The following is a 26,122-nucleotide window of genomic DNA, read 5'->3' as shown; positions in this document are numbered from 1 at the left end:
CCCCGCCCCAACTTGGTAATTTATACCCATAATGCTCAAATTCAGAGAATGGCTAAGGTGACATTATAGCAGAACTCCACATGCAAATAGATGCCTCTCTCCCAGTGTTCCTCTCTCCTACCTTTGACCTGGAGTGTCTGGGTCTCTTCTAATAAGCTCTAAGATGAAAATCTCAGATTTTCACCACCAGAAATGCTTTGCAAAGAGCACCTACAGCCATTTTCTGGGGAGCAGCTGCCATCATCGGTGTCCATTCTTGTTGGTGTCTGTATGTGCTTCCAGACTGCCTAGCACATCTTAGCTGCAGTGCTTGAAGTGAGCCGGGTGCTGATTGACTTCTTGAAGAAAAGCCCCAAACGTTCCCCCTGTCCTTGGGAGCTGAGAGCCTCTCACAAGCTTTCTCCCTGCCCTACACCCCATGTGGCAGCAGCTCACGGTTGACTTGGCTTTATTCTCCCTTAACTTCTCTAAAAAGAAAGCAGGTGATTAATGCCAGGGCAGGGGACAGCTTTCATGAGAAATTTTTGAGTTATTTTCAGATATTTTACTTAAAAGATTTATGTATAGATTCCTGATGTTCCTAAGAAAAAAGTACAGTCGCGTGGTCTGTTGTATTAAATAGACGCCCATCTGGCCCCTAGTGTGAACAAGAAGGTTGCTGTTCAAGACGTTATCACAGAGAAACAGGTCACCTCGAAGTCTACAAACAAGCCAGTCTTGTAAGGATCCTTTTATCAAATATTGCAACTACTCCTTCAGAATCCTATTAATGTTCCATTTGTAACCATTTGGAACTTTCTATGTGGTAACTTTGTTTTATTTGAATAATGTTGACCTTCTGGAAAAGTTACCTCAAGTATAACTCCTGATTTTCAGTTAGACCTAAGCTCTTTAAAAAAAAAAAAAAAAAAAAAAAAAGCTGTCAGTTTAGATTCCTCCTCTCTTACTAAGTGTAGACCCCAGGTCACCAGATACCAGCTTAGCACATTCACCTACTTCGCTACTGAAAGAAGTAACGTGACATATTTTTCCCGTTCTCATTGTTACACACTGTGTTAACAGCAAAAGTACTTAATTGAGGAGAGGTAGCATTTCTTTTTTAGTCACGACCATAACTCAAGGTGACCTGAGCAACATTTCAGCAGCATTCTCATTTTAGGAGATACTAAAAGAGATATAATAACATGGCTTGAATTTGCATTCTAGGCACAAACATATTTTTATCTTTTTCCTTAAGCCAGGCTAAAGTTAACTTTACTATTATTTTTGAAAAATTATTAGAATTGATATGTGAAAGAGAGTCTATTCAACTTACTTAAGAAATCACGTGTTTAGATAGCAAGTCCTAGGCATCTTGGTTGTGAAAGATTGCAGGTGGTGAAAGTCATTGCAGGACTATGCTTGATACATTTGTCCTATAAGCAAGGGAAGATTGTTGACCTCAAAAAAGTATTGACAGACTGAGGAGAGGGGAATTCTCATAATTACAGGTAGCTAAAATAACACACCTCTGCCCAAGCCATAGAGACTTCTTTTAAGCCTGCGTCTTGTCACCTGGTGAGACTGGCTTTTTCACTGGGTCAGAGCTGGTAAAGCTGGACGTACGTCTCATGGTCTGTTCCCTCATTTGTTCTTCCTCTCCTGACCCTCCCAGTTGACTTGGGGAAAGTTATAACCAGAGGTAAGTTACAGGAAATAACATCTCTCTGTGGTGTGCATTAGCTCCGCAGCACTGACAAGATATCTCTGATTTTTCTGTGAAAGATACTTTGACCCCTCGGGAAAAAGAAGGAATGTACAATGTTATAACAGAAGCAGCAATGAAGAAAAATGCATAGATCATGAAGGGCATGAAATGAGTATTCTCAGAGGAGTTTAAATGCATTCCCTATGATGATTTAAGAAAAAAAAAAAGTTAACTTTTTTTTTTTTTTCCCCCTAAAAATGCTTTGGTTAAAGGCGGTCCTATCCAGAATCAGGCAAATACACCGCGGCCAAAACCCTGGCCATCCCCCGATGAAGGCCCTCTAGGAACAGAAGTGGTTTCAGAAGATCTGAGAATGATACTCCTTCTCTTCAAGTTATCTTAATACTACCCCTTTAGATGCTTTTTGTAAAAGGGAATTTTTTTTCTGCCTCTTGGTGTTTTGAAGGGGACTCGTGGCCGTAGGTTTTCCCTCCACCCCGTCATCACTGCAGATAGAAGGATGGGGCAGTGCGGCAACTTCTCTCTTTATAGCCATTGGAGATAACTGGTTTGGAGCTTTGCTCTCTTAGCAATAATATAAGTAGATTTGCTTTGGGCTAGAAAGGAGCTGGCGGTGTATAGGCCTGCATCTTCTCAATGTGGGCCACTCCATTCCCAGAAAGGCATCGTAGAACTAATTTGTGATGAGCCCAACCTTGCGCTACACCCAGGCAGCTGCTGATGTCTGTCTGTCCTCTACACACCAGAGTGTCCCTTCTTTAGCGCATACAGGAACTTTTGTGGGTGACCTGCAGGGCAAGAAGCTGAGGATTTCCCTTTGGCTCAGCCGGAGGCTGGCAGAGGGAGAAGACAGGACCCTTGTCCTGAAGGTTTGGCCTTAAGCATCACTTGCTTAAGGCCACACCTCCTAGATTGGAGGCAGCAAGGAGGCAGCAAACAAAACCATTATCATCATTAATCTGTTTTCTTGTATGTATGCATTCAGACAAATTTTAGAAGTTTAAAGGGAACATGGTCACTGACAATTGCAAGCCGGTTAGTTTATATTACAAGTGTTGTCTTCTTTGACTCTTCAATGCAAAAATCTCTCTATTCTAGCTGGTTCCTCTCATTCAAGAAAAACAACTGGCTCTAAAGCATCAGCTTCACCGTCTACTTCCTCCACCTCATCTCGTTCCAAAGCTTCAAAGGAGACCGTTTCTAGCAAAACGGGGACAGTGGGAATCACAAAGGGCAAGAAAAAAACTGGCAAGCAGCTGACGTCTCAGCCATCCTCAGATGCAACCACTTCTGGCACATCTGACCTTAAAGGAGAGCCTTCCGAGCCCCGGGTGGAGAGTCTCAAACCTGAGCAGACTGTCCCTGAGACGGAGGAGCAGACCACAGGCAAAGCCAAGTCTGCAGTCCCTCTGGCCCCTGTGGCTCCCCCACCCCCTCCCCTGCCCCCTCCGCTCCCGCTGGAGGACCAGAGCATCGTTGCCTCAGACACTCCTGTCGTCCTGGTCAGCAATGGAGCTGACCTGCCCGTCCCTGCCTTCGACCCAAGTCAGCTTCTCTGGACTGAAGAGCCGACAGGCAGAACTACTGTCCATTCAGGCACTGGCTTAAGTGTTAGCAGAGAAAATGGAAAATGGTGAGTCAGGACACAAACCTCATATTCCACCTATATTCCTAGGAAGCTGAGTACTAAAGATCACTAAATCACTCTACTGGAAATGAAGGAACCCACTTGGTTTCTTTTATAATGTAATCTAGTGAATGTTGGGTAAGCACACATGTAATCCAACCATTGGTTGTTTTTTTTTTTTTAATTGAAGTAGAGTTGACTTACAATGTTTTGTTAGTTTCAGGTTTACAGCAGTGATTCGTGTGTGTGTGTGTGTGTGTGTGCGTGCATATTCTTTTTCAGATTCTTTCCCATCTTAGGTTAATATAACCTATTGAATATAGTTCCCCGGGCTATGTGGTAGGTCCTTGTTGTTTATCTCTTGTACATGTAGTAACATGTATCTGTTAATCCCAAACTCCTGATTTATCCCTCTGCTCTGCCTTGCTTTCCCTATTTGTAACCATAAGTTTGTTTTCTACGCCCCTGAGTCTATTTCTGTTTTGTAAATAAGTTTGCATGTGTCTTAAGATCTCACATATAAGTGATAGATGATATTCGTCTTTCTCTGTCTGACTTACTTCATTCAGTATGATAATCATTAGGTCCATCCATGTGGCTGCAAATGGCATTATTTCATTCTTTTTATGGCTGAGTATATTCCGCTGTGTAAATGTACTACATCTTCTTTATCCACTCCTCTATCGATGGACATTTAGGTTGCTTCTATGTCTTGGCTATTGTAAATAGTACTGCAGTGGACATTAGGGTGCAGGTATCTTGATTTTCACGGGCTTGCCCCAGGAATGCCACAGGCTGTGGAGATAATTACATTGGTCCCGCTGACAGATACACTTCAGATCTGTGGCTTTCAAAGACAGTTATAGTCTGCTTCAGCCCTGCTCAGCAGTCCTTTTCCCTGGACAGTTCCCTCCTCTTTCCTTACAGTGGTTATTTTAAATCTTTACCACTGTGTCCAGATTGCTCACCCACTCCTGCCCACTTTCATTTCAACAAGTTGTTCAGCCTTCTCTGTCTCCAAGAAAATAAAGACCATCAGGACAACTTTATGGACGACTCTTTTCCAACTCCTTTTCCTCCAGCCTTAGCGTGGCTGCCTTTCTTGCTTTCTCAATCCCCCACCCAGGTGAAGTGTTATTTCCTCTCTGAAGCCTTTCAGTATTCATCCAGACAGAACTGTTGATTGCATCTTCTATACTCTGACAGCACCTAAACTGATCGTTTCCTACTTATAGGTCAGAACTAACCACCACATCTTACTTACCTCTGTATCCCCAGCAACCAGTACAGCATCTGGTATGCCGTAGGCATGCCATCAGTCAGTTAGCCAAGCCAAAACCCTGGAATTCATCCTGGGGTCCTCATTCTCCTTGGTCCTCTGCCTCTAATCACTCACAAAATCCCATAAATTTTCTTTCTTTTTTCCCTTTTTTTTTTTAGGGCCACACCTTCAACATATGAAAGTTCCCAAACTAGGGGTCAAATCAGAGCTACAGCTGCTGGCCTTCACCAGAGCTCACAGCCATGCCAGGTCCTTAACCCACTGAGCAAGGCCGGGGCTCGAACCCGCATCCTCATGGATACTAGCCAAGTTCATTTCTGCTGATCCACAACGGGAACACCCAAATTTTCTACTTAAAGGTAAATAAGACATGTTAGCACTCATGTCCCACAGGTGTGAAGAGAGGAATGTCAGAACAGAGCAGATGCTGTTTCCAGTTCTGTCTGGGAAGGCTTGGAGCTCTTAAATTTAGCCTCTCCTGTTTCTAAGAACAAAACCAAAATTCACTCTTTACATTATTTAATTTAACATGGCCCCTTTCCAAAAAACCTTTGTTATGTTAGACTTTAAAAAATTAGTACATTATTAGAAAAGGCAAAAAAAAAACAAAAAAAAATTAGTACATTATAATTACGTCGATTTTGATCGAGACTAAAATATCAACTTTATTCAACTGCTAATAATATTAACCTTCATTTATTGAATACTTATTTAATGTTAGTTATTTAATTCACACAAATCTCCCCTGAATTCTCTCTTTTTAATAGATGAGAAAACTGATGCCGAGAGAGAGAAAATAGTTTGCCCAGGATTACCCAGCTAGTAAATGGCAGAGTCAGGATGCAAACCCAGAGCTGCACATCAAATTCAGTGCTCTAAGAAATTTCATAAGTTTCAAAGCACTTGCTTCTACTTCTTTTGCAGTTTCTTTGGTGTTTGTTTCTGTCATTTTGAGCACCATCATTCAAAGGAAAGCCAAGGAAAGAGAAAGAAATGTTCAAAGACGAATTACTTTCTTTGTTTGACACTTCACTAAATGATATGGAAAAAGAAGATGTTGAAACGAATGCTTATGGTGTCCTGAATACTTCCAGCACAGAGCCGATGTCTTCATTTAATTATGAGTGTCTGCCAGCATTGCAGTCAATTCCAGCATTTGGAATCGAATAGTCATTCAGCATTCCAACATACATTTTTTTTGCTTGCCGTCTGTGTGCCAGTCAGTGTACTAAGCACCAAAGATACAAAAGTAGATAAGACATGATAGTTAAGATTAGTTTGTACCAAAATCATGTCCATTGTGCCCTGGAAGTATGAATGTTTAGGATAAAGTTTGAATTTAGGGAAGTAGATTGAGTATATGGGTTTATTATTCAATATACTAAAGAACAAGATGTAGCATATAAAATAATTCCTCAGATAGTCTTAAACACTGAGAAAGCCCATTTCTGAAAGTGACCTGATTCTGCCCAGTCCACTTCCACTGCTATTGTTGAGGGGAGGCGGCAATATATCCTGCTAAGCTCTGTGCTGCCTGCTGGGGGCTTGATATCCATCTTCAGCCCAAGGACTTGCAGGATTGTCAGACGAAAGAGGTGAGCATCTGTTCTCCATTTCCATTGGGACTGTGATCAGAGGGAGTGAGCTGAGAACATCATTAGATGTCGAGGTATTTATAATAGATTTTTCCTGTCAGTTAGCGTCGCTCTAATGCTTTCCTAGAAGAGGGCATAGAGATTTTCTTCTCCATATATTCTTCAGAATTAAAAATTTAAATTACGGTTCATCCCACAGGGATGGTTTGTGTTTGCTCTTGAGTTAATGAGCTTGGAGTAAGTAGTCTCTCAAATTTCCTTCCAGATACTTTCTTCTGTTTTTAAGTGGATATTTGAATTAGAATTTCTGGCTCTTAGTCACTTGCTTTAGTTAGAACGCTCCCTCAGTTATGTTTTGTCAACGAATGTGTGAAAATCCTGTCACTTTATGAAGAGGCTTCTGTTTGGAATACAAATATAAAAACTTTGAAGAAGACAAAGGGCCATATGTAAAAATATCGACTTCTATTCACATCGTGCAGGGAGTAACTATTTGGTAGATTTCTATTCATTGGAAGATTCTTCAGTAACATATAATTCTGATATAATTTAAGACACAAACTAATAAGCCCACCTGGAGCTCATATCCCAAGGGGCTTGACTCTTTTAGTCCATTTTCGCAAACATTTGTGGAGTTCACTGTACTGTCCAACATACCCAGGAAGCATAGGGGGAAAATGAGATCCAAGTCATAAATGGATTGATAAGAATTTGAAGTATAATGTTTAATATTAAGTTAAATATAGTCTGCAATATTAGCATAACTTATTGTATTAAGCATAAAGTATAACATATGATAAGCAGACTAAGAATTTTAAGTCTGGGTTGTAGACTGGGATTGCTCCCTTGTTTGAGCAATGAATCCATGGCCCTCTTGGGTTCCATGAACTATAACTTGTCTGCCCTCCATATACTGTGGAGCAGTTGTTAAATTGTAACTGTATGTGAAAGTCTTTGAAGACAGCAAAATATTCTAAAATGCAAATGATGAGACTAGAATAACAACTGGTATCATAATAAATTAATGAGCAAAGACATGACCAAATTCTAGGGCTCAACTCTGAAGTGTCTTTGTTCTGTTCTTCAAAATGTATTATTTATTGGCATATCTTTCTTGGCATATCTTTTAAACATGCTTCAGTCACCCACAGTGGCAGGCTGTATAAGCAAGAATGGCTTCCAGTGGCAGTACGCTGGATATCTAGACTGTGAAAAAGTTCTCCCATAAAATAATCTTCTCTTACTTAAGATGAGATTTCATTCTTTGGAAACAATATGGTGGTTCCTCAAAAAGTTAAACTTAAAATTACTGTATGATCCAGCAACTCTGCTTCTGTGTGTGGAGCCAAAAAAATTGAAAGCAGGTACTTGAACAGATATTTATATGTCAGTATCCACAGCTGCATTATCCACAACAACCAAAAGGTGGAAAGAACCCACATGTCCATGGACTAATGAATTGATAAGTGAAATGTGACATATACACACAATGGAATACTATTCAGCCTTTAAAAATGAAGGAAATTGTGACACATACAATAAAATGGATGAACCTTGAAGACATCCAAACTGTAATAAGTCAGACACAAGAAGACAAATGTTGAATAATTTCACTTACGTAAACACGTAAAAATAGGAAAATTCATAGAGACAGAAAGTAAAATGGTTGTTGCTGGGGGTAAGGGGGAGAGGAATGGACAGTTACTGTCTAATGGGTACAGTTTCAGTTTGGGAAAGATGAAAAATTCTGGAGATGGGAGGTAGAGATGGTTTCACAATCATGTAAAGGTACTTAACGCCACTGAACTACACACTTAAAAATGGTTAAAATGATAAATTTTATGCTTTATGTATTTCATACAGTTGAAAGGAAATTTCATATTTCCTCCTTTGAGAATAAGAATTTTTGGCTGTTGCATTTTTCTAGTAAGTGAAAATAGAGAATTTTGAGAACACTTAGGCTTATAAACCACAAAGTAGATTTTTCAGTACCTCAGATTCTGTCAAAGTTTACCTGTTTTTATTATTCAAAAAACTGGGTTTTTTTTTTAATTTTTTTCAGTGAGAACAGCGTGCACATGTTTTGCACTAAATGGTCTTTCACAAGTGTGACATCCAAATTCGGATTCTTCTATTTATATCAGAAAATAGTGTGGGGAACTTCTGTATCTTAAAATGATGATTACATTGTTTTTGATATATTTTTGATGTAAAGTATTTTTTTCATTCTGGTCTGTGAAAATTGGCAAACTTTGTGTATTTGTAGTGAGTTGAAGCTGGAAACTCTTACCAAGCTAAATAATAGAAACTCATTGCATCCTTACATACCATCTTTCTTCTGAAGTGTCCATTTAACTTTCACATTTTCCATCTTGTGTTATTAATATAATCTTATGACAGGCAGTTTTACAAATGGAGAAAGCCCAGGGAAGAGATATATATATATACATACTGTTACTGTACTGGCTGTGATGAGAATAGGATTAATTCACATGGCAATGAAAGAAGAGGAACTTTTCTATGTCGGTACCGTTCCAGGTGCTGGGCTGCAAAACCATGTGAGTCCTCTGCTTGGCAAGGAACTTTGGGGGGCTGGGGAGGCAGACTGAGGTGCATTGTACTAAGTGGTCCAGTGAAGTCATCTTCAGGTCACCATGGGAGCAGGGAGGACACCCAGGAACTGGTCTAATGGCCAGTGGAAGATTCCTAAAGGAACTGAGGCTTTAACCTAGAAGTGAAGAATAAGTAGGCGTTAAAGGTCCAAGAAAAAATACAGAGTCACATATCCAAGAGCTTCTAAGCACATTATTCTTTCCACTGAACCCCCCTATTGCTAGGGAAAAATGAATTCTCAAACTTAGTCTTACACGATTCATGCTAAATAGATCAGTCACCACCTAGGCCATCCTTTCCGATTTACAGATGAAGACTCTAAAGATTTGAGAACTGGGGACGTCAGTACTGCTGCCACATGTCAGTGACTTTAGCTGGCCTATGTCTGCTTTCTCCTTTCACCAGCCTCAAGGATGCTGATGAAACGAGAGCTCCCCATGTTTGGGCACCATCCCCGAGGCTTGCTCTGAGCTTCACATCACCCCCCTGTTTCTGTGCCTTTCACAGTTTCTCTACCAAAGATGAGCTGGGGAAGGCAGCGCCTCAGCTCCTGACTCCTGGGCTGATGGGAGAATCTTCAGAATCTTTCAGTGCCTCAGAGGACGAAGGCCCAAGGGAGTACCAGGCCAATGACTCTGACTCTGATGGACCCATCCTGTACACTGACGACGACGATGATGAAGAGGATGAGGATGAAGACGGCAGTGGAGAAAGTAAGACTTTTTTCAAGAGGTAGGGAGGCAAAGGGGTGGTGGACAGAAGTAGCTGCATTTTATAAAGAACAGAAGCCTCATCAGGAACCAGACTCCTATTTTCTTTCCGCTCATCTTCCTTTCTCAAATTAGAAACGTATGTACAGAGTTCCTGTTGCGAATTAGCAAGTTCAGAACCCGCATAGCATCAGTGAGGAGGCAGGTTCCATCCCTGACCTCGCTCAGTGAGTTAAGGATCCGGCATTGCTGTAAGCTGTAGCGTAGGTCACAGATGAAGCTTGGATCTGGAGTTGCCGTGACTGTGGCAGAGGCTGGCAGCTGCAGTTCCGATTCCACCCCTTGCCCAGGAAGTTCCGTAAGCCACAGATGCAGCCATGAAAAGAAAAAAAAGCAAAAGAAAAATATATATTCTAAGGTTTGCCTTTAGAGGCAGGATTTTCTGGAAGATGATTCCACAGGGACAGGGCAGGGGTGAGGGTGGTGATAGTCCGTCTTTGTGGCCCAGGTGCGTATTTGAGTCAAACAACAGAGCCCTTTCTCAGATAGATCAAAGTGACCCTTCCACCCTGGGACCGTTCTTGAACAAAGAGCATCAGTGCAGAATTCACTGGGTTACTCACTGGAGGTGTGTAAGAATTTTTCTCACTTTTTTACTGTGGTTTAAAGAGAGGAGAGGAAGGAATGAGTCAAGAATGACTAATACCTTTTAAGAATTAAAAGCAGATACTCATCCATGATAAGTAAGATGATATTCCTTCCAAGAAGAAATGATAGTAAAGTAGATACAGCCAAACATTTATGTAGAACCTAGGGAATTGGAAAAATGTTATTTTTTAATAAACTTCTGAGAAGGATGACTTGGGAGGGATTCGTTATGGAATTGAACATATGAATTATGAGAAGTTATGAGTATATTTATCATTCAGTAGGAGTTTGTCAAAGTCCTTCCAGTTTGTACTGAATGATAAAAAAATCATTATCAAAAAAACAATAAAATCAAACAGCAGCAAACAATTATTATCATTCATCTGGTATTAACTCTCCTCTGTTAAGACAGCAGGAATTCCTGGGTCATTTAGGATGAAAACACTGGTTTCGAAGGTAGACTTTGCTCAGTGTGGTTTGTGAATGGAGGAAAAGGGAACATCACGGTTTACTATACAGAAGAAGCAAAGTGGCTAAGGTTTTTTTTTTTTTTTCAATTGTATTGGAGTATAGTTGACTTATAATGTTGTGTTAGGGGCTAAGTTTTTAAGACTTGGAAAAAAAAAGGGAAGGTATTATGCAGTCAGTCATTTCCATGATGTGCCATCTCAGCAAAATAAACTGCAGGTATCCCTGACAAAATGATACAGTAATACTTGCAGGTTTGTCATGGTCTCCCAACATTTTTTAGAACATTTTTTTTAATTAAAAAAAAAAAACTATAAACATGCATTCTTATGACAATTCTGTACTTTTTAATTTCTATTTATATATTATTTTTCTTTTTTGGTCACCTCACAGCATATGGAGTTCCTGGACCAGGGATCAGATCCAAGCCACTGTTGCAACCTATGCAGCTGCAGCAATGCCAGATCCTTCACCCACTGTGTAGGGCTGGGGATCGAACCTGCGTCCCACCCCTCCAGAGACACCACCAATCCCACTGAGCTGCAGTGGGAACTCCTAGAACATGAAAAAAATTTAAAAAAAAAATCTCAGTTTTTCAAGATGAGCTACGTCTACCTTGAAACTCTTTCTTTGGGTTAATTAAAATTCTACTCTTGCATGTGTGGCTAGAGAGTTTGGTCTGGGCTCGGCTTAAAGTCCCAGCTACATGTCACCTGAATGCCACTTGCTAAAAGCCTTTTTCTGCATCTCTGCCTTTTCCGATCCTCAGGTGCTTTGGCAAGTAAAATACGACGAAGGGATACTCTTGCAATCAAACTCGGCAACAGACCATCTAAGAAAGAATTAGAGGACAAAAACATCTTGCAGCGAACATCTGAAGAGGAGAGGCAGGAAATCCGACAACAAATTGGAACCAAGCTAGTCAGGTAATTGCTAAAATTTGGGGACAACACTGACTCATTCTTGGCCTTTCTCCCTCCTGCAGTTCCCTACCTAACTGAGATCACTGTGAATTCCTCATGGAAGGGGACGCCAGGCCTATCTGGCCTTTTAAAGTTGGTCCTGGATGGTGAACCACTTAAAGAACCTGCTTTTTGGTCCAGCTAGCCAGTGGCTTCAAGATCGCCAAAGCCTGGTCCACCTGTGGACAAACTTTTTCTGTAAAGGACCAGTTAGTAAATATGTTAGGCTTTCTTGGCCAGAGAGTCCCTGTTGCAGCTACTCAGCTGCACTGTAATAGCAGGAAAGCAGCCATAAACAACACATAAACACATGAGGGGGCCTGTGTTGCAAGAAGATGTTCTTCACCAAAACAGGCAGCAAGCCAGATTTGGCCTGCAGGCCGTAGGTTACTGGACACCTGCCCTGATTCATAGACTCCCTAGATTTCCGTGACTGTCATGAGATTCTGCCCCAGGGGCTACAGGACTATGGAAATATTAGGGAGCTTCAGCGGCCAGCTCCATCCAAGTCAGGTAACCATATCCCCATATCAAAACTTCCCCCTTTTAACTTCAAATAAATGGTTGACTTCACTTCCTGCCCCCAGTCATTGTGGGATTTCCACTTTGGCCATTAGTGGCATTGAAAGTCTTTGTGACTCACAGTTTTACTAGAATTGAGTGCTGAAGCTCTTCTTTTTATTATTGGTTTAAATATATTTAAGTATTAATTATTTTGCTAACTTCCCTCTCTCTGCATAAAAAATAGGTTGCATAAGGAGGTCACCTTTTTGGTCAGTGGTAACGAACTCAACTAGTATCCATGAGGACGAGGGTTCAATCCCTGGCCTCACTCAGTGGGATGAGGATCTGCATGAGCTGCACTGTAGGTTGTAGACGAGGCTCGGATCTGGCATTGCTCTGACTGTGGCATAGGCCAGCAGCTACAGCTCCGATTTGACCCCTAGCCTGGGAAGCTCCATATGCCTTGGGTGGGGCCATATAAAGACAAAAAAAAAAAAAAAAGAAAGTTGCATAGGAGTCCCTTTGTGGCACAGTGGGTTAAGGATCTGGCATTGTCTCTGTAGCAGCTTGGGTTCGATCCCTGGCCCAGGAACTTTCATATGCTGCAAGTACAGGTTGCATAAATTGGGAGAAGGGAACAGTCCAGAATACCAGAACAAGATTTGGAGGTGGGAGGAAAGTCCTTTCCTTGGTTGGAAGTGGAAGATATTTATGACCGCAGTGTGTACTGCAGAGTTGACATGTAAGAGTTCCAGAGCCGTTGTCTGTTTTACAGGTGGGGCCAAGCCAAGGCTTGTGAGGATTAAATGAGAAGGTACACTGAAGGCATGTTAGTGCCTACATCCTAGCAAGCACTTAATAAAATCAAATATTTTTTATTTAAAATATTACATATCTCCTAAATGAGCAAAACACTTTTAAGAATTAAACCCATTGGGGAATTCCCTTCATGACTCAGCAGAAATGCATCTGACTAGCATCCATGATGATACAGGTTCGATCCCTGGCCTTGCTCAGTGGATTAAGGATCCGGGGTTGCCGTGAGCTCAGCTCAGGTCTCCAGTTGCCATGGCTGTGGTATAAGCCAATGGCTACAGCTCCAATTCGACCCCTAGCCTGGGAACCCCATATGCCGTGGGTGTGGCCCTAATAAGATTCCACCGCACCCCCCCGCCCCCAACTGAACCCCATTGTTGGCAACTTTATGAGAAAATGGAGTACATAGACATTGCCCTTGTTCAGTATTTCTTTTTTCTTTTTTGGATTTTTGCCTTTTCTAGGGCTGCACCTGCTGCATATGGAGGTTCCCAGGCTAGGGGTCCAATCAGAGCTGTAGCCTCTGGCCTACACCAGAGCCACAGCAATGCAGGATCAGAGCCACATCTGTGACCTACATCACAGCTAATGGCAATGCTGGATCCTTAACCCACTGAGCGAGGCCAGAGATCAAACCCGCAACCTCATGGTTCCTAGTCCAATTCGTTAACCACTGAGCCACGATGGGAACTCCCAACCCTTGTTCAGTATTTCTGAAGAACAGCTTAATAGTGTGAGAAAAAATTCTGAAACAGTATTTCTTTACATGGTATTTCCATTTGGAAGGTTATACAAGAAAGAAATAATCCAAGGGCGGGGCGGCGGGGGGAAACCTGTTTTACAAAGATTTTTATTTCAAGGGTATTTATAGCAGTGACAAAGCAAACTAAAAACACTCAAAAATAGGGGACTGGAGTCCCTGCTGTGGTACAGCGGGTTAAAAATCTGGTATTGCTGCAAGTGTGGCATACTGCGGCTCAGACTTGATCCTCTCCCCAAGAACTTTTAGATGCAATGGAATCAGCCAAAAAAAAAAAAAAATAGGGGACTGATGAAAAACATTGTGAGAGGTTGACACAAGTAAATAACCGTAGAGCATTGGTTTTCTAACTCTGCATCAGGATTTCTTGGAAAGGACACTCAGGGAAGTGTGAGTGTGTTTTTAGGATGGGGTAGCAGGGGGCTCCTTCACTGTAGGTCTAACCAGTCAACCAGAGCAGCACTTCTATCTGTTCTATATAAAGTTCCACTCCAACCCAAAAAGTTTGAGAGCCCTTAGAAACACACACATAGGCTGTATTTATAAACATGTTATCAGAATAAGGTTTTTGGTTTAATAAGTATATAATTTTACAGAGTAGTTTCCTATGAACACAGCACCTCTAGTCCCTGTCATTCAAAGATAAGTCACCCATAGTTCCTACCTTAGGGAACTCTGTGTCTAGTGAGAGAGACAGAATTATATATTGCTTGATGAGGATCATGTGAAAAGCACAAACATCTACGTCAAGAGAACCAGATATGAATCCTGTCTCTACCATTCAGTAGTGTTTTCTCATAGGCAAGAGAATTAATCTCTCATCTTCTTGTCTGTGAAATGGGAACTGGCTGCTACGTTGTCGAATTGTTTTGAGAATTCAAAAGAATGTGAGTTAAGCACATAGCACAATGACTGGGACTTTAAAACGATGAGCTATTGAGAGCTGTGATCATTAGCTTTATAACCACCTGTGTGATAAGTGCTTTAATAGATGCATCATTTCTGTAGAACCACTGTAGTGGGACAAAGAACCAGGAGCCTTTAACCATTGATAAGATTTCAGGAGGTGAAGAAGGAGGCAGAGACATTCCAGAGAAAGAAACTCCATAAACCAAAGAAGAATGATGTCTTTAGGGTATGGTTTAGTATAGATATATAGCATAAGATTCAGAAATAGAAGAAAATATAGCTGGCATAGATGTTCACTGGGTTTTTTAGTGGGCTTTTTTATTAAGTCAATTTCAAGATGGCTCTGATGAAGATAAAATGTTAAACATTTTCATGAGCTATTCCAAATATTGATTTTAATTCTTATTTCTCTCACAGCCACAGACATTTAGAATTGATAATGTCTTGTATTAAGAGTACCTCTCATGTATATTAGTTTAATTTGCACACATTCGATCCACATCCAGAGGAAGTTTTTTTCTGAGATAAACAGCAAATTAATAATGTAAAGAAGACCAAGAACAAAGTTATAAGGACATTGAGCACTTTTGTACAAATAGTTACGTGCTAATCCCCCATGAGGCTGGCTTTTCTTGAAGGTAGATGAGGAGGGCCTAAGTATCTCAAGATAACTTTATATACGTTGTAAATTTATCTGAGGTCCCCAAAGCAGTATTTTCCTGACAGCACTGGGCAATGTAGATCAATCATCTCCTGAATGGTATGAGCTCTTGAATAACAGCCTATTTTTAGACTCTATGGATCTGTATATTAATTACGGTATTGGTTAAGCTGCTCTAACTGAGACCAGAAAGTGCAGTGGTCCAAACAAGACACTTCCACGTGGTTCTTTCTTCTTCACATCCAGTCCAGAGGCAGGTGGGCTGTCCAGCGTGGGAAGGGAACACAGCTCCTGGCAGTCAGACAGGCGCCCAGGTTCCTCCCATCTTATTGCTCTCCTGTCTCCATAGATAGCCTCATCTGCATGATCTGAGCTGGCTCACATGCCATGTTTAAGTTCTAGCCTGTGGAAGAGGAAAGAGAGAGAAGGAAATATGCACCCAGTCATTTAAAGTGTTGAAAAGCAGACATTACAGACATCGCTTCTGTTCATATCCCGTTGCAAGAACTCCATCACATGGCCACACTTTCCTGCTAGGGAGACAGAAATGTGTAGCTGGGTGTTCAGCTAAAACTCAGGGGTTCTGTTTTATTTTTATTTTTTATTTTTCATCTTACTTTTTAGGGCCGCACCCGCAGCATAGAGGTTCCCAGGCTAGGGGTCCAATCTGAGCTGTAGCTGCCAGCCTACTGCACAGCCACAGCAGCGTCAGATCTGAGCCGTGTCTGCAACCTGCACCACAGCTCATGGCAACGCCAGATCCTCAACCCACTGAGTGAGGCCAGGGGTGCTAGTCGAGTTCATTAACCACTGTGCCCCAACGGGAACTCCATGGGGTTCTGTTTTATAAGGAAGAAGGGAAGATGGGTAGTGGGGGGTAGTTAGCATTCAACCACAATCTCTAGTCTCCAAACTAATGGAAAAAATGCTTTATTTTGTAGGCTTAAAATGTTTTTTTTAAAAAATAACCCCCCCCAAAATGATCTTTACCAAAAATTTAGGTAATGTGGAAACACCATATGTTATAATATTAAGTGAAAAGGATAAATATAAAATTATTTTGTATGGTAGAATATCAAGAAAAGAACTAAAGTATACGTAGAAAAACAGAAGAAGCAAATATTTCAAAGTGTTAATAGTAATTATAGATGAGTGATTTAATGTTATAATAATTTCTGTATTTTTCTAGGAGGAAAAAATTTAATGAGGTCCTTGATCAGGGAAAAAAAAAAATAAAAGGATATTTGTTTCTCAAAACATGAAAAAAAAATTACAGGTTTGTTTGCTGTTCTATGTTGCATTTCGCACTAAGGGAGCCGTGTTTTTAACCTGCAGTATATCTGTTTTGTCGTCGTAGGAGACTTAGCCAGAGGCCCACAACTGAAGAATTAGAACAAAGAAATATCCTGAAGCGTGAGTATAGACTACACAGTGACTTCCTCGTGTAGCCATGAACAAGCTCCCTCTAGAGACGATCCATTTATCAGCAGGGAACTTTCATATATTTATTCACAAATGATTGAAATACCCCATTTATGTCACATTTTTCTATCATTGTTTATATCATTAAAAAATAATTTTCTTAAAGTTTGTATTTCATTTTATGGCTTTGAGCCTGATATCCCCCAGATCAGAGCCATGGTTGTGACAACTGTTTTTAAGAAAGATGAAATATATTCCATATCTTCTTTCACCCAAATATTAAATAGGAGAAAATGCTTTAGTCTGCTTGCAAGTAAATGTCAAAGAAAAGGCCAAAGGAATCCACAAGGAAATAAATCAAAACATGCCTATATTATTATTAATAATACAGTTTGTTGCCAGATCTAACAAATGACTCCATTTAAAACAGGGTTATGGTAAAGGAACTTTTCAATCCATTTCATTTTCCTTTGTTAGGATAACTCTGTTTCCCGCTTGAGTTATTTATAATTTCTCAGCACTTCAAGGAATTCTCCGCTCATTTTCCCACTTCGTGTTCCCATTCTCTTCCCCCCTCTGTTTTCATTGACTTTGCTTTTTACTCATCAGTCCAGTAGTATTTGTGTTATTGGAGCTCATATGTTGAAGCCGTAAAACGAACAGAAGTGGTTTGTTGCATGTGCTCTAGTAGATCGAGGTGGTTACTAACCACAGTGAGTTAAGTAATGGATATTTTTAAGTTGAGCCCTAGCTGTAGTTTTATATATTATTAACCCAGTTTCCAAAGAGCTTTTTATTGTATGAAATATCAAAGAGCAAGGATGGGCGGAACTCCAGAGAGTACTATAATAGTAGTGAGCCACTGGTGTGTGGGAAATCTTTTTCAACCAGGCTTTTAGAGTCAAGCTGGCCTGTCTGGATGCTCCTCGTTCTCCAAATGAGTTGTTTTCTTTCCTGAGTGAAAGATTTTAATAGCATGTTATACTACAGTTGTATTACTAAGACAACTAGCCAAATGAAAACTGAACAGTGGGAGGAAAACTGCCAGTCTATGAGGTTCTTTCCTTGAAAGGTCCTTTCTTGCTTTTTTTTTTTTTTTTTTTTTTTTTAATATGAAAGGTTTAGCATGTAGAAGTTCCTGGGCCAAGGATCCAACCCACACCACAGCTGTAACCAGAGCCACAGCAATGGCAATGCCAGATCCTTAACCCACTGAGCCACCAGGAAACTCCTTTTCTAGCTGTTTGTGAGCATAACTGGAGTGGAACCCAAAGAAGAAGGGCTTACGTGACCATCAGTGTGTAGAAGAGCTGGTTTGGAGATGGAAAAAAGTCATGACTAGATAAGAAAAAGAAAATTCGTTTAGCTTTCTGAGGAAGAATCTAATTTTGGCAACAAAACCAAACCAAAAAGGCTCATGGCTTTTGATAGTAGGTTCTAGAAAGTATTTGTTGAATTAAATTGGAGGTAAGCTCAGACGCATCCCATAAGCTCCTAAAATTCGGAGAGTGTGTTTTACTGGCTGCCTGATGTAACACCTAGGAAAAAAACAAGAGCGAATTCTGGGTAATTCTTTCCTGCTCCTGCGAGACAAATAGTGCCAAACCACATTAGTCTTTGGTTATTTGAGGAACTGTTTCATAGATCTAGAAATTTATCACACATTGATCTTAAGTGCTGTGTTGGCTTTTATACTCCATTTTCCTGGAGGTTCGGGGAAGAGTGAAACGCCAAAGTCAACTTCAAATTTGACTCCATCCCTTTTTTTTTACTTCCTTCTTAGTTTGTCTAAGCGTGCTTATTCTGGAAACAAAAGGCACATTTCCAGTCTGGAGAGGCTGATAACTGGTTTCTGCTCTCCTGACATGATATTGTAGGGCCAAGGGAAGCAGAAAAGAGAACTGGTGGAGGTCACCCGAACATTCCACTGGGAGTCCCTGGGAACCGAATGGTCATAGCTCCCCACACTTTATTCGGCCCTGTTTGCCTCCAGGTTCTTCCACATAAATTACTCCATTTGTTTTTTTCTCCAGCTTTTGTCCAAAAGCGATGATTATATATTGGAAGTAAAGTCTGTGTATGACATGATGTGGTTTTGAAGGACACTGATTTTTACTAGGTCTTCTTGACAAGTTAGGAAGCTAATTTACAGCATAAAACATTTAGCACTTCTCAAATCCAAACCCATCACTAGTTTTAATAAACATGAATCATATGGCACTCAATTTTAATAGCTTTAATTAGAGACCGACCACAGGACAAATTTTATTTCTTAGTGTCATTCCTAGTATCACCTTACTTGATTTCTTTTCTAGTTTAATGCATCTAGGGTTTTTAAAAGACATACATATTAAGTTCGATTATTTTATTTTTTAATAAATCAATGGATTTTATTAAATTTATAACTGAACAACTGTCATCACAACCTAATTTTTGAGCGTTTCCATCCCAGACCCCCCAGTCCACCCCTCCACCCACCTGTCCCCTTTGGTAACCATAAGTTTTTCAAAGTCTGTGAGTCTGTATTTGCAGGACAGAAACAAATTCACAGACTAAGTTAGATTTTAGAACTAGTTTCCTTTTTTTTTTTTTTTTTTTTGTCTTTTTGTCTTTTCTAGGGCCGCACCCACGGCATATGGAGGTTCCCAGGCTAGGGGTCTAATCGGAGCTGTAGCCGCCTGCCTACGCCAGAGCCACAGCAACATTGGATCCGAGCTGCGTCTGCAACCTACACCACAGCTCAAGGCAATGCCGGATCCTTAACCCACTGAGCAAGGCCAGGGATCGAACCTGCCACCTCATGGTTCCTAGTCGGATTCGTTAACCACTGAGCCACAACAGGAACTTCTAGATGTATTTCAAAGTAAGTTTGTAAATGTATTTTTGTTTGATAAAAACAATCATGTAGAAACATAAAATAGCAAAAAAGTGAAATGAACCCACAAAATAGTTTGCCCTTTTTTGACCCATTCTATCTGAATTGGTGACTGAAGTTACTGGTAGTTGTGTGCTTTTCCTTCTTCTCCTTTAAGCTCATCCTTAAGATGCTCTAGACAACGCTAGGCAAGCAAGTTTCCTGTAGTGCCCACCACAGTTAAACTACATGTATTGTTTGTGTGTTTATGGCAAAGGCTTCCTGTGGCTGCTCTGAAATATTCACCCCTCTCTGCTCTGAGTTACTGAGGACGAGATTGGTCAGTGAGCCAGTCACTTCCTTCATGAATTTTCCTCCAGTCTGTTTAAAGTGACCAGACGTGTTTACATCCTACTTTATGATTAGCTCTCTAATCAATTTTTTTCAAGTTCCAAAAACTCAGTGAATTTTTTTTAAATGAAGGTTAAGGTTTAACCTTAACCCATAGTAAAAAACAACTGTTTAATAAAGATTCAGAGGAACAATCATGTTGGCTTTCCTCCACATCTCATCCTCTTCCTCCAACTTCTTTAGAAGCATGATTTCAAATATGGAAAATGTAAGGAAGTCAGTTCCTGATGTTTATTTAACTACCTACAATTGGCCCTTCTTTTTATAAATGTCATTGGCTGATACTGAGATGTACAATATGCTTAATAGGGCAAAATTATCTAATATTCAAAGAAATGAGCTTGTGTGTCTTTCTTGGAAAATGGAGCATTTGTTAGCTTTCAATCATATTATATATCCAGTAGTTTGTCCTTGAAAAGTACCTTTAAAAATGTAGCCTCACCATTGTATGGGAAGAATTGACTGAAATGTTTTAAGGACTATATTTTGTTGTTGTTAATATCATCAAAGGCCTGACCTTGCAAAGCCCTTGTTTGAATCACATGAGCCACAGGTTTGGTGTTTGTCTTTTATGTATAATTTATAATCCACATGCCTTATCCAACTCATATGAAGTAATTATTTGATGTACTTTAAAGATATCAAAGGATATATATTTTGTGAAGCAATTAGAAAAACTACAGTCTTTTCATAGGAAGAGATCTGAATTATAATCACATTTTATTTGGCATTCATAGGCACTTAATGAAAGCATACTAACTAGTTGTTTCTTGTCTTGCAGGGTAATTTCAGTTTATGCTCACTCTTTGTCTAAATAACCAGACTGATCATCCTCTTTCTTATGAATTGAAATTAGTAGTTCAGAAGAATGTCGAAACTTTCCCCTGTCCAGACAAGGATAAGGAAAATTAAAAGAGAATTTAACATGTTCAGCTAGCAAAGAGAGAAGTTGCAGATATTGAATACTGATATTATAGTCACAATAAAAAAATCTTAGGAATGAGAAGTCTAGTTGAATTTTTTAAATAAATTTATCTATTATAGAGGAGACTTTTCTTTTTCAACCTTTAGGTTGAACCTTTATGCAATGTTATTTTCCTTCTGTAGACTTCATAACAGCACTTTGTAAAAGATCATCTTTCATAAGCACTGGTATCCAAGAATCTATGCTCACTTACCAAACAAATAGTGAGCTAGAGGAAGCAACAGAGGGAAGTTCATCAAATAAGCAACCCTTAAATCTTAAGCGATATTTATTTATTTTACAATTCTGGACATTTTTCTCTTAATCCCATCTGTTGGACAGCATTCATTTGAGTTGGCCATTAAATTGTACTACTTGGTAAAGCACTAGAGAAAGAGAAGACTTTGGAAAGTTAGAGTCAGAAGAAAATAAATCATCTCCATCAAGCGTACACCATAACCCCATTCAGAACATTCTGGTTTGAAAGCACAGTCCAAAGAAATGATTACATTCTGCTTCTATGGAAACCAAAGCAGACAAATCCAGTATTTTGCTTGGATTTGAATGGGAATCGGCAACTCAAGACATGCATCAGATGGTTCTAATTTGCTCTTTTGATGTGATTCAGATTTTCACATGAAGGCCAGATCCAGTAGTAAATTTTTATCTGAATTCTGATAAATTGTGCTTGTAACCCTTTGGGATGATCAGCAAGAAAGGCTTTCACCAGAGTATGGACACTCTTGTGGGCTTTTTTCGGAACAGAACAAGAAGTCAGGACGCAAAAAAGGTTTATAATTAGTAAATAAACCAATCCTATAAGGAAAAAAATATATCTGTAAATTAATGATTGATTTTTCCACAGAATCTTTTGAAAACTTTTAAAAGATGTTAGTGGAGTATTTGATGAATATCTGTGAAGTCAAATAATTGTTGCCCGACCTACTTTTTTGATTATATAATCATTTATAGTAACTAAGTTTTTGTGCCTTTCCTCCCCCGCCACTGCCACCCCATTAATAAATAGAAAAGAATGAAGAAGAAGAGCAAGAAGCAAAAATGGAACTTAAACGCAGACTCAGCCGAAAGGTGATGGAATTATGACTGTTAATGAGCATGTGTATTTTGAGATATACTTTATTTTTTAAATGCAGATCAACTCTCTACATGTAAATCTGATACTTAGGAATAATTATTCCCATTAGACTACTAATTTATCATAGACATTAAAGTCAAGGTAATGCTTACAATATGGATTATATTTATATTTATAATTGCATAACATGCTGATTTTGAAAAGTTGACCATCAAAAGTTTTAAATCGCATTTTCTGATCATGAAAATGACATATAACCTGTGTGAAAAAAATTTAATGCCAAAAAAGACTAGAAAATCACGCAAACATCTCCCATTCAGAGAAAACCATTTTTGAAATGCTCACATTTTCCATGTGGTCTTGGAAACACTGAATAAATTTTTTTTTTACTACTGAAGTGAGCTGGATAAGTAACATCCAGCTTGCCTACATCCAGTGCTCAAAAACGACTTAACCTCCCAAACTCAAACAGTTGTTTTTACCATTTATGAAAATGTAAATCTGATACCAGAGCCGTCACTATTTTCTATGTGTTAAAATAATCATAGTCTTAGAGAAAATTAACCCCTCTCAGAGTTTATACTTAATTATAAACACCTCGTATGGTGCAGTAGTTCTTCAGACATACATTTCACACCTGGATTAAAGCAGGCTGAGTAAAATATGACATTTGCAGCGAAATGTGTGACTCGAACCACCTTTATCTGGGCCGGCGGGGGAGTTAACAGCAAAAGGATTCTAAGGCGGGTAGAAGAAGCACTCCATTCCCATGGAGAGGTTGGAGACTGTATTTTGAGAAGTTTTGGGTTTGATTTTTTAGGGGAAAAGATCCTTCATTCATCTCATGTTTCCTCAAAGATCCTAAAAGTCAGACAATAATCAAGCCAAAAAAGACACTGTCAATCGACCATCTAGATATGACTCTTTAGCAATTCAGTGGCCGTTAAGTTACAACTACAGATGAGCCGTGAGCGAGCCCTCCTCCTTGCTCCGGCACATACAGTCTCTTCTCAATCCAGCCGGGCACTTCACGGAGGCACGAGAGCTGCCCTACTCCGCACTTGGCTCCACTGCACAGAGCTCCCTGCCCTAGGCACAGAGTATCCCAAAGTGCTAAAGCCACCCTGCAATTGGCATGGCACAGAAGGGCCAAACTGGATGGAGAATTTCTGACCCTTGTGGCCGTTGGTCACTTGCCTTTTGGGAAGTCCCCAAAGGCAGGGGTTTCTATGCCTCCTGAACCCTACCTGCCCTGGAAAGGCAGTAAGAAGCTAGCAGTATAGGTAGGTCAGGAACTGAGGGTACAACAGAACCACTTCGATTATTCCTTCCTTTTCCATCACCTGCCAGGGCTTTAAGAAGCTAGAAGGAGCCACAACTGCCATATCCCAGGTCGAGTGGGCTCAGGGTGTAGACCCAGGCCTTCTAAGAATCCCCTAATGCCTTGAGTATGAGCATTGACAGTTCACTCTCTGGTTTTACGCAGGAGGAAACAGAGGAAAGGGAATATTTCAGACCACAAAAATGTCCAAAAACATTTTCTGTGAGAGTGTTTAATTTTTCCAAAAATTGAGCCCATACAAATAAGGAACACTTCCAAGAGGACTTAGACCATGGATAGTCTGGCTGTATACAGAGTGTGTGTGAGAGTGTGAGTGAGTGTGTGTGTGTGTGTTTGTGTATGCATATATATATATATATATATAGAGAGAGAGAGAGAGAGAGAGAAGATACTGAAAATGGACCCAGAGTGGGTAAAAGGGAGGCCTGAGGCCACCTCTCCCACAATGCTATGACATCTCCCAACTAAGAAAGGCCACAAAGGCATGAACCTCAGCGTGATGCTTGTCAACCAGGGGCCAAGTTTCTTTAGTCACTCAGAACCATTTCTGTCTTATTCTTGGACTTAAGAAGGGACCAAGAGAGGAAAGCAAATACACGCAGGGTGGGGTAGATTAAATATAACTATAAATTTGAAATTGACAAAAAAGACCACAGGGGGAATTCAGGTTATTAGAAACATCTTAAAACCTGTAGCTGGTTTGAAGCAGCTGTGACCTCACTGAAGTGCACTCTTCAGCAAGTCTCTCCTCCTCATTCCTGCACGTTAGCTTCTCTGGCCAAAGGTAAATGTCACCTTGGCCTGGGTCCTTAGACTCTTAGGGAAGACTGCTGTAGGCAAACCCTTCACTGGGCCATTTCTTTGCTGTAACTTTGTGCATTTCTGAATATACAGGTTTAATATAGTAGAACAGAGATTTTTTATTCTCATTTCTATTAGTTGTAGGGCTTTTGTCTTGATAAATCGTCTTCAAACCAGCCATCCTCTATCTGGATTACTGTTGTGTCTGTGCTGCTTCCTATTCCCATGTCAGAGTTGACAGGTGCCTTTAGCACAGCGCCAGGCAAGGTGGGGAAAATAGCATAATGCTGATGGTTGCCAAAGACTCTGACCTATCTAACAACGATGATTTTTATAGTCTCAAAATTAGGGCAGACCGCTTTCTAGTTCTCATTAGAAACTCCCAAGATGCTGCTGCTGCCTTTTTAATATGTATGTGTGTGTGTGTGTGTGTGTGTGTGTGTGTGTGTGTGTGTATACAAAAGTGACCTTATTTAACCATAACTTTGAAGTTCTCTACAGAACATGTGCCACCATGAGGCCGTATGTGGGTTACTGAACTCATCCTTTTTTCTCCATCTTCCTGCAGCTCAGCCTGAGACCCACAGTGGCAGAGCTGCAAGCTCGAAGGATCCTGCGGTTTAATGAGTATGTAGAAGTCACCGATTCGCCAGACTATGATCGCCGAGCAGACAAGCCTTGGGCCAGGTTAACGCCTGCAGACAAGGCAAGAACCTCAGTGGCTTGTGCCATGATTTTTTTTATTTAGGACTTTATTGCTTTTCTAAAAGCTCCAATACCTACTATGCCCCTAGTTAGTCATCTTGGGGGACTAGGTATTACCAAATATCCCAATAATTTTGTGCCTTTGATTATTTAAGCCACTTAAGTGGCATATTTAATAATACCAGTGTAGTTCTTTCAACTAAGTCTCAGACAAAACTGATTCTTGGTTACCATGTAATCTGCCTGCATTCAAACCTGGACTGGAAGTGGGGGTGCTTTCCCACACCCATTATTTATCTTTACTCTTAGAAAATATAACTTGTATGCAAGTTATCCTTTTAAAGGGATATGTTAACAGTGGAAAAGAGAAAGGATGGGGAAAAAACTATAATTGTAATGTATACATGTAAGGATAACCTGACCCCCTTGCTGTACAGTGGGAAAATAAAAAAATAAATAAATAAATAAAATTATTATTAAAAAAAAAAAAAAACAGTGGAAAAGATACTGCTCTATATCAAGCCTGGCACAGTTTTTCTATAAACAGCCAGAGGGTGAATATTTTAGGCTTTGTGAATCATCCAGGCCGTGTTGCAATGGCTCAGCTCTGCCTTTGTAGTATGAGAGCAGTTATAAACAATATGTAAGTGAATGATGTATATGTGGTCCAATAAAACTTTATAAAAACAGATTGTGGCCACAACCCTTAATTTATATCACAGTTCAGAATAACTGAAATATGTAGAGGATTCCATCATAAAGAAAGACTAATTATTTTATGAGTCTTATGGTCACTTAAAGAATTTTTCCAACCATTTGTTTGTTTTTAAATTCTTCACTTTGCAACATTCCCAATATCCCAAATAATGGTTCCTGATTTTGGTCTCTAAGCAAAATTTGGTTTTGAATAAACTCATACCACACCCAGTCTTCATACTTAAACTGGGTATTTGGTCACACCCTGCACTGATGCCCTTTTAACAGGAGGTTTCATTCTGTAAAACACCTGCTATGTGTCAGGCTCATATTGGAAATACAGATTCAGTAATTATTAGCTCATAAGAAGAAATGAAAACTAGCAAGGAGTACAGTCACAAAGGAAGAATGTTCAGAATGAGAAGAGAAGGTGAGGAGGCTGGGAATACACCCAAGAGACCTGACACTTATGAAGAGACATTAGAAAAACACTGAAAAGAAACTGTGAGATGGGAGTTCCCATCGTGGCATAGCGGAAACAAATCCAAATAGGAACGATGATGTTTGC

The 26,122-nt window shown here is 40.1% G+C and overlaps 1 protein-coding gene across 5 annotated transcripts in view; it reads left to right on the top strand.

The window, feature by feature from the left end:
- PHACTR2 (phosphatase and actin regulator 2) overlaps positions 1–26,122 on the top strand; it is a 284,512-nt gene that overhangs the window by 226,145 nt on the left and 32,245 nt on the right. For all 5 annotated transcript variants that reach the window (XM_021087148.1, XM_021087139.1, XM_021087155.1 and 2 more), the window contains 6 exons: positions 2,807–3,341; positions 9,333–9,538; positions 11,421–11,577; positions 16,621–16,676; positions 21,942–22,003; positions 24,722–24,859. In XM_021087148.1, the coding sequence (XP_020942807.1) occupies positions 2,807–3,341; positions 9,333–9,538; positions 11,421–11,577; positions 16,621–16,676; positions 21,942–22,003; positions 24,722–24,859 (1,154 nt within the window). The remainder of the gene's footprint in view (positions 1–2,806; positions 3,342–9,332; positions 9,539–11,420; positions 11,578–16,620; positions 16,677–21,941; positions 22,004–24,721; positions 24,860–26,122) is intronic.

This window comes from Sus scrofa, chromosome 1, assembly GCF_000003025.6.
Source record: "Sus scrofa isolate TJ Tabasco breed Duroc chromosome 1, Sscrofa11.1, whole genome shotgun sequence".
NCBI classification, from domain to species: Eukaryota; Metazoa; Chordata; class Mammalia; order Artiodactyla; family Suidae; genus Sus; species Sus scrofa.
The sequence above is the reverse complement of the archived record's forward strand: the minus strand, read 5'-3'. Positions and strand labels throughout refer to the sequence as shown.